At 54.1% G+C, this 9,119-nt stretch overlaps 1 protein-coding gene across 2 annotated transcripts; it reads left to right on the top strand.

Moving 5' to 3' along the window:
• The first annotated feature begins 3,072 nt into the window (after positions 1 to 3,072).
• TOR1B (torsin family 1 member B) lies at positions 3,073 to 8,597 on the top strand. 2 transcript variants are annotated; one of them, XM_032307700.1, is made up of 5 exons: positions 3,073 to 3,347; positions 3,966 to 4,231; positions 5,613 to 5,788; positions 6,232 to 6,359; positions 6,882 to 8,597. In XM_032307700.1, the coding sequence occupies exons 1-5, from the start codon at positions 3,149 to 3,151 to the stop codon at positions 7,121 to 7,123; spliced, it is 1,011 nt and encodes a 336-aa protein (XP_032163591.1). In that variant the 5' UTR covers positions 3,073 to 3,148; the 3' UTR covers positions 7,124 to 8,597. The 2 variants fall into 2 exon arrangements, with proteins under 2 accessions (XP_032163591.1, XP_032163593.1); XM_032307702.1 differs by lacking the exon at positions 6,232 to 6,359.
• Positions 8,598 to 9,119: the final 522 nt, after the last annotated feature.

Genomic DNA, 9,119 nt, shown 5'->3' with positions numbered 1-9,119 from the left:
CAAGCTGAGGCCTGAAAGATCTTAGCCAGGTGAGACTCTGAAGCAAGAGTCAGGGCAGAAAGAACGGGATGCTCAGGAGAGAGACGAGGCTGTGGGTTTGAGAACAAGGAGGTATGTGGGATGTGAAGGTCTGAGAGGAAGGCAGGGCACATCAGGTAGAGCTTTGAGGTCAGAATAAAAAGGGTGGATTTTTTCTTAAGGGATTTTGGAAGCCATGGACAGGTTGAACGCAGGAGTGACATGATCCCATTTGTCATGAAAATGTTGGGTCCCCAATGTGGGTCCCCCAATAATGGGTCCATGGTCAAAGGAGCAAGACTGATACAAAGCGAAGGTCCAGCAAAGCTTTATTTCGCACCAAGCATCGAGAATCAAACCGATCGTCAAACAGATGGGTCGGGGCCACCCCCTTACAAGAGAGGACGACCCCTCCCTGCCTCACAGACTAACTTTTATAGAACAAAGGCCTGTAGTTGAGCCTGGCCACACACAGGTGGCCAATGAGATTGCAATACAGAGAAAGCTGCACAGTCATGCTAGGTCACACATGGGTGGCCAATTGACAATTCACCCCATAGTAGACATTTGCACTAGCTTATCACCTTGGTGAGAGTTGCCCCCCCCCAAAAGGCGGGGCCCACACTCGGTAGCTAGGGAGACAGTAGGCGCGCTTTACTGATTGAATGTCTCCACCCGACTCATTCCTGCATTTCTAGCTGTTATCTCCACCTGACCTGAGCCACCCTTGTATTTGGGCTTTGTTACCCCAGACTGGTTTCCTGGACTTGCTTTTAAATAAGTTCCCCTGGGGGGAGGGCAGGGTCAATTTAAGTTTTACTGCATAAACAACAAAATGGCTGTTCCACGGAGGTGGGGCCGCTCTGGCTAAATAGGCCCTTACAAAAACACCACCTGTCTCTGTCCCGGACAGTACAGATCCGGGAGGAGTGCAGAGGCAGGGGACCCCCTACAGGGCTACCGTGGCCATCCATGATGGAGGCTTGGACTGGGGGTGGCCAAGGAGATGGAGATGATGACTGAAGAGCTTTGGAGAGGTTTTGAACATGGGGTCAGCAACCTGCCGATGGATTAGAGGCGGAGGACTGGGGGAGAAAAGAATCTGGGACAACCACTAGCTTTGGGTCTATGCAGCTGGTGGAAGACAGGTCCACTTCCTGAGATAAGGAACATGGGGGTTGGGACACTGGCAGAAAACAGTCAAGTTTTCTGTTTGACTGTCTGCGCACTGAGATGTCTGGAGAAGAGCCAAATGGAGATGTCCAGTGTGCAGCCAGATGCAGGGTCTTGAGGGAGGAAGTTGGGGCCTCTCACCCAGGGGGAGAGCAGAGAGACAGAAGGGGTCTAGAAGAGAGCCTCAGGGCAGGTCAGGACTGTAGGGTGGGGGCCAGGGAAGGTGTGGCAACGAAGAGGCTGACGGTGGAGAGGAAGGAGGCCATTTTGCCAGAGAACAAAGTTCTGGGTCCATATGTATGTCCTTTCCTGGGAGCTACTAATCCAGAAGGGAGGCACCAACTATTTAAAGTAAATGCAGAGTTAACATGGGGATGAGGAGTCAATGCCTTTGGGGCACCTGAGTGGCTCAGTTGGTTAGGCGTCTGCCTTCACTTTGGGTCATAGTCCCAGGGTCCTGGGATCAAACCCCGCATCACGCTCCCTGCTCAGTGGAGAGCCTGCTTCTCTGTCTTCCTCTGCCTGCCACTCTGCCTACTTGTGCTCTCACACTGCCAAATAAATGAAATCTTAAAAAAAAAAAAAAAAAAAAAGAGTCAATGCCTTCTAAGCAGGGTATGATTTCCAGGGAGGGGTCTTCACATGGCGTTTGCTCATACATACATACATAGATCGACACTGAACATTTTCATCCTAAGTTTATATGGTTACAAAAGACCCAATTTCCTGTCTAGTGCATTAACATTTTAAGATGATACTCTGCTCTTCTAGCATACCCAACGGAATCTAGGCCCACAGCGATTTTACTCATTGTTCAGGTCTCAAGTGAGATAGGAGAGGAGAGCCTCCCCGAACCCGCAGACTGAGTAAGGTGCCTCCTCTGGGCGTCCCACGTCACACCACGGACCGCACTGGCGGTGACCCACCTGCCGCCCGTCTGTGTCCCTCGCCCCCGACCGAGAACTCCGCGAGGCCCGGGCCTCTGCCCTGCTCCCCTGCTCCCGCTGTGTCCCCAGCATGTGGCACCGAACCTGACACTGAGCCAGGGCTCATCAAACATCTGCCGAGCGCCAGCTGAGGGGTCAACTCTACCCGTTTCAGGAAAGCCTGGGCCAAGATCCCCTGGACCGGTCTCCTCACTGAGCCCAACAGCCAGGGTGGTCTCCGTTCTGCCCCCGCCGCCCCCCGTGTGCCATCTTCCGTGGCCCCCCACGGCCTCCTGCACAGAGCGCGGACTCCCCACGGCGCCTGCAGGGCTTCCCTTTCCAGCCTCCCCTAGCGCCGCGTGCTCGTTCTCGCCGGCCTCCCGCGCGGGAAATACGCCCCCCCACCGCACTGCCTGCTCTCCGGGCAAGCGTTCCCCTGCTCCCGTCTTGCTCGAGAAGCTCCTCGAGTTCCCAGTTTAGACGGAAGCCGTCCCTGCTGCCCGGGCCGCGGGCTGCTCCCACCGCCTGCCTGGGGGCCGCGCACGGCCAGGACCGACCCCCGCTGCTTCCCTGCGGTCCTCCCAGCACCCGCCGAAGGGCCGGCCTCGCAGCCTGCGCAAGGCCGCGACGGGCTGCGGCTCTGACCGTGCGCCGGAGCCCAGCACTCCTGGTGCCGCCCCCGGGTGGGCCCGCAGAGCGCAGCCCGGCCGTCTCAGGAAGGCAGGCAGGTGGGCAGACGTGGGACGGCTCCCTGCAGCTCCAGGGGGACAAAGCCAAGTGCGGGGGCTCGGAAAAGGTCTAGGACACAGAACGGGGAGAAGCAGGCATGGGGCTCGCGAAAGCCGAAGCCCGCACAGCTCCGGCGCCCCGCACAAAGATGGCGGTACAAAGCCCCGCCTCCGCCAATATCCCGGGGAAGGAGGCGGGGCGGGGGGGGTCCTGCGGGGCGGAAGTGACGCAGCCGGAAGTCCGGCCTGGCTCTTGGCTGGCGGGCAGTACGGCGCGCAGGCTGGCGGTCTGGGAGTGGGGCGATGTGGCGGGCTGCTCGCCTGGGACGTGGGGTGGCCCTGGGGCTGCTGCTGACGGTCCACGCGGTGGCGGCGTTCGAGCCCATCACCGTGGGCATCGCCATCGGGGCCGCGTCGGCGCTCACCGGCTACCTGTCCTACAAGGACCTTTACTGCCGCTTCGCCGAGTGCTGCCGCGAGGAGCAGCGGCTCAACGCGTCGGGTAGGGCGGGTCGGCCCGCGAGGGGCGAGGCGCTCACCCTGAGCTGGGCGGGGGCGGGGGGCACCGACGGGGTCTCGGTCCGACATCCAGCCCTGGAAGCCCTGCTCTCTGACACCCGCGCTCCAGATCGTGGAGATCTGCCTGAGCTCCTTCTTAAACGCCCCGGATTCCCTGCGAGTACAGTAAGAAGAAGCGAAAGCCCCGCGCCCAGCGCTTTGCACCATGTCAGTCCTATTAAGTAGTTTTCATACGTGCGGCGGCTACCCTGAAAGCCCACACTCGGCCCTTGGTTTTCTTACAGGCCAGCAGGGGCGGCTGGGGCATAGCCTGTAGCTCGGTCAAGAGAAGGCTAATCCTTGGATGAACGAACACGTTAGCTTCCTTATCAGACACTGGAGTATTGAGGATGACATCCGTCTAATGCATATCCTTAGAAGTGGCATCGTGTGACTTTCAACCCGAGGTTCTGCCTCCGGGCCAGCCCTGGGGTTGGGCAGACGCCCTGCTGGACCGCTAGCTAATACGTGCCTCTGGCTCTGGCCAGCTGGGGAAAGTGCTGCTCTTCTGGTGCCTGTCTAATATGTATTTTTCTCTCTGTTCTCCGGCTGGCTTTTGCAGCCCTCAAGCTGGAATTAGAGGAGAAGCTGTTTGGGCAGCATCTGGCCACAGAGGTGATTCTCAAGGCGCTGACCGGCTTCAAGAACAACAAAAATCCCAAGAAGCCGCTGACTCTTTCCTTACATGGCTGGGCCGGCACGGGCAAGAATTTTGTCAGCCAAATTGTGGCAGAAAATCTTCACTCAAAAGGCCTGAAGAGTAACTTTGTCCACCTGTTTGTCTCCACGCTGCACTTTCCTCACGAGCAGCAGATAAAACTGTACCAGGCAAGAGAATCCCTTTATCCCGCCCACCGGACACTAGGACTGGTCTGGGCAACCTGCTCACTAACTCTGGCCTCTGCTGTTCCCTTTGCACTGCAGTAGCCCTGGGCCCCCACTGAGTTAAAGCACGCTTGTTCCCAGTAACGCTTTGCTGTTGCAGAGCTCTCCTACAACGTTTTTCTCGTTTGATTCCAAAATGATACAGTGGGGCAGGAAACGTTATTTCCATTAAAAGAGCCATGAGGGGATTTGCGCCTTACAATCTCTCTGTCCTTGTAGCAAGTCAGAAACTCGGGCCCAAATCTCCAGATTTGAGGTTTCTGGGGCAGCAGCCACGTTCTGCAATGAATGGGCGTGTTCGGTGTTTCCATCTCAGCCCCTGGTGAAGCGGAGCCCTCTTAAATGATTGGTTCTGATGTGGTTTCATTGAGGTCTCCCACCAATAGCGCCGCAGCGGCAGTTAGGGCTGTAGCCCAGAGGATCCTGCCCCACCCAGTCGCTTTTATTTTCTTCATTTACATTCAAATCCTTGGCATTGCTTTCATTCTTCAAATGCAAGCCTCAAAGAACTGACTCTTAAGCCTGTTCATCCTTTGGAGATACTTTGTCTACATTTAATTTATATTAAGTTGTCTAGGTCGTCTTTGTAAAGGTTAATAGTTCTGCTGTTGGGGGAGGACCTGAATGACAAACAGAAACTGAACTGAAAGGGAAGTGAAAGTGGCTCTTGGCCGCACAGACTGAGCCCGAAGATTGCTGAAAAGAAGGAATAGTTACTGTTTTTCCAAATCCTTTCATGAACCTCTAGAAATACAGTAATTAGATGAGGGGGCCTCTAGAGCCTTTCTCGTTTTGGGGTAGAGGACTTGTTGCTTGGGTGTCTTTGTCTTGGGAAAGCATAGGGCAAAATGCTTTCCATGAAGTACCAGCTCTTCTATTCACTGCGTCAGTCCAAGTGCTGGTTTGGGGCACTGTGCAAGCGTGTTTCAGTTTCCAGTTGCTTATCCCTCTGTCTGTCTGCTAAAATTAACTTGAGCCTTCAGGCCATGGTGAGCGGACATGATCGGCTGCTTAACCATGACCGAGGAATATTCATGTTTCTTGCTCCTCTTATACCTTTAAAAAGTCACACTCCGCACATTACTTGAGTTAGGTGCTAAGGTGCAAAGAGGTGTTTTTCCTGTCAGCTTCCACTTTTTACAGATAAAGTTACGGAAAAGCTGTTACCCAGTGCATGGAGGTTCGTATGCCGTTTCCGAGAGCTCTCCGTGAAGGCCCAGAGAGCCCCGATTTGCCCTCTTGCGGAGTGGGGGAACAGTGCTGTGCTGCTCCCTCAGCACCTCCTTTGAGCCTCTGCACCCTCTTTCTTTTATGGTTGGTCTAGGACCAGTTACAAGGATGGATTCGGGGTAACGTGAGTGCGTGTGCGAGCTCTGTGTTCATATTTGACGAGATGGACAAATTGCACCCCGGGGTCATCGACGCAATCAAGCCGTTTCTAGACTACTACGAGCAGGTGGATGGCGTGTCTTACCGGAAGGCCATCTTCATCTTTCTCAGGTCAGCGCGAGGTGGTTTCTTGGGGGCACACAAGGCACTCATTCTCCCGGTGCTAGAAGGAGGTCCTGGCAACCGTGAGCTTTCTGTTGCCCAGGGACAAAGGTGCCTGGCGAAAGTAAATGTTTTATTTCTTTTACTTCGCGGTTGCTACCATCGGTGTGGCAAGGAGTGGGAGGGCCTGAGAAAATGAATTAGATATTACTGGTCACTGGCAGTTTCGTTACCTGCCCATGCATCCGAGGCTTATCAGAAGTCAGCGTTGTGCAGCAAGTTCTCGAAAAGCAGATTTCAAGCTCCGTGAAGGCAGACGCTTATTTTGTCCTTGTCCAGGAGCACTTAGTAAATACTCCTCCAGTTAAGAAGAAACTCAGAGCAGGTGTGATTCTTGACTGGACACAGAATCTTACCACGTAATTTTTACTCTGCTTCTTTGGCAAATTCAGCAATGCCGGTGGGGACCTCATAACTAAGATTGCCCTTGACTTTTGGCGGGCAGGAAGAAAGAGGGAAGACATTCAGCTGAAGGACTTGGAACCCGTGCTGTCTGTCGGAGTCTTCAACAATAAACACAGTGAGTCTCCCAGGCCGAGGAACCCCCGACCCTGCCAGCGGAGCCCCTCCTCCTCTACACCTTCTGCAAAGCCTCCGAGTCCTTGTGCCTCTCTGGCTTCGCTGAAGTAGGGACGTCCCATAACAGGAGCAAGGTAGTGAGGGTAACCTTTTTTTTCTTTATTAAAGATTTTATTTATTTATTTGACAGAGAGAGATCACAAGTAGGCAGGGAGGCAGGCAGGGGTGGGGGGAAGCAGGCCCCTGCTGAGCAGAGAGCCTGATGTGGGGCCCGATCCTAGGACCTTGAGATCATGACCTGAGCTCAAGGCAGAGGCTTAACCCACTGAGCCACCCAGGTGCCTCTATATTGGGGGTAACCTTAGCAGACTTGTTGCACGCTTGATAAAAAGAGAATCTTGAGGGGGTAGAGACAGGAAGAATGTACTGTGGGCTGGGATCAGAACGGGCCCTGTAAGAGCAGCGGGCTTGGCCAGGTGGCAGGGACAGTGATGGGAAGACCCAGCTGTGTCTTGCTTTGCAGGTGGCCTGTGGCACAGCGGACTGATAGACCGAAACCTCATCGATTACTTCATCCCCTTCCTCCCGCTGGAGTACAGACACGTGAAGATGTGTATACGGGCGGAGATGAGGGCCCGCGGCTCTGTCATAGATGAGGACATTGTCACCAGAGTGGCAGAGGAAATGACTTTTTTCCCCCAAAGCGAGAAAATCTACTCAGACAAGGGCTGCAAGACCGTGCAGTCACGGTTGGATTTTCACTGACGTCTGACTCAAGCGGGGTAAGAGGCCACTGGGAGCTCAGCAAATGAGGGTCTTGCCTTCCGGAAGCACTTTGAAGCCCTGTGTGGGGTTTGCACTTTGCACCTGTGGACTTTCGGGACGTAGAAGTTTCTGAGAGTCGAGTTTTGAACAGACACTAACCTACTGAGTGTACTTGTCATCTTGGACCGGACAGCCGTCCATCTGTGAACTGCGGTGGACGATGAACTAAAATCTTGCCCCCTACCCCCCTTGCTGACCTTGACAGAAGTGCCTTGCAAACAGCTGTGTGAGATCTAGGACCCATTCTGACCCCACGGCACCCACACCTCAGAAGCTGCAGCTCTAACTCAGGGAGTGCAAGGGCCCTGTGGCAACCTGGGGAGCATCGGTTCGCACTTGCTGAAAACCTCCAAGAGTGTTCACTGGCTTTTCACTTGAAGTCAGTGGCACCTTCAGGCACAGGCAGTGTCCAGGGAGATGCGGGCCTGCACACTAGGAGCATCCTCGACCAGGCGACCTCGCTGCCTGTGGCGTGGGGTCTCTGGCCGAGGCCTCTGCAGCAGCACAGGACCGGCTGCCTCACGGTCTGTCCGTTGGTCTGGCTGGTCCTGGAATTCCTTTGCCTTCTCTCACTTGGTGTTGATCTCGGTCTTCCTGGTACCACTTCTGCTCCTGAACTTCAGTCGCTGCTAGATTTGCACCCAATTGCATGCCCTCACGAGAGTCAAATCAGAATGAGGCCCTCGGTTTTGCATTTGAGTCCTCTGTTCCCGCGCTGAGATGTCAGTTACAGTTTATGCGTGGGTTGATCCCTCACTTTACTCCAGAGAATCATCTGAAATCCACAGGACAAGCTCGGTCTCCGTGGATGCTACGTGCCAGAGCGGTCAGCCGGCGGGTTCTGCGTTGCCAAAGAAATGTTGGCATTGGACACCAGAAATGCTAGAATTCTCAAGGATACGTAGGTTTTTTATGATGTTTTTACTTGTGAATCTTGTATAACAGAAAAATATAGGACATGGCTTATTTTAAAATATGGGAAGGATACCAAAAAATGGAGTAACTGCCTATCCTTTGATCAGAAACTCTTTACAAAAACTATGCATTTTTATCCTTCAGTGCATGGCAATAGCTGGTCGAAGTTGGAGGTCAGACGAAGACCATGTGACGCGGCTGGTCCCGGGTGTCCCCTGAGGACGAGCACCCTCTCTGGCTGGACCGTACTGGCAACTGGGAAATAAGACGTCCAGCCTGTGTGAATTGGGGTGTGTGTGTGTGTGTGTGTCAGTGTCACAGCTGTGACCTGACCAGAGACGCTTGAGAAGAACAGCGTGCAGTGTGGTTATATGTGAGATGCGGAAGGGACATCTTCATGACGCAGGAGTGCCTTACAGAGGGTCACTTTTAGTCTTTTAAAAATGCCAAGTTAAGGGACGCCCGGGTGGCTCAGTCAGTTAAACGTCTCTGCCTTTGGCTCAGGTCATGATCCCAGGGTCCTGGGATCGAGCCCCGCGTCGGGCTCCCTGCTTAGCGGGGAGCCTGCATTTCCATTTTCCTCAGCCTGCTGCTTCCCCTTCTTGTGTGCTCGCTGGCTCTCAGATTTGAAAACACAAAAAAAGCCCAGTTAAGGCTTAAAATTTTTTGTACCTGTTCTCGCCCTGAAGCCACGTTCCAGCTCTTTCCTAACCCCTCGAGTGTCTGGTCAGGGAGAGACAAGCTTTTCCCGGTTCAGGGTGATGCAATTCACTCACCACGTGTGAGCCACCTTTGGACTTGCACCCGTTAGAGGCCACGACTGGCCACATCCTCCCTCACCCGGTGGAAGAGGTAGACAGGAACTTGAACTGACCTATGAATAGGAAATAAAGCCTACATTTTATCCTGTGACGTGTCACTTACAAACTTTTTTGTTTTCCCTAGTTTATTCGGTAACTCTGAACAGTTTGAGCTTGGGAGAAAGGCAACCTGCAGCTTGGGGTGTCATGCGCACCACATC

The sequence above is a fragment of the Mustela erminea genome, chromosome 12, assembly GCF_009829155.1.
Source record: "Mustela erminea isolate mMusErm1 chromosome 12, mMusErm1.Pri, whole genome shotgun sequence".
Taxonomy (NCBI): Eukaryota; Metazoa; Chordata; class Mammalia; order Carnivora; family Mustelidae; genus Mustela; species Mustela erminea.
Note: the sequence above shows the minus strand (reverse complement) of the source record. Positions and strands in the feature narration are given on the sequence as shown.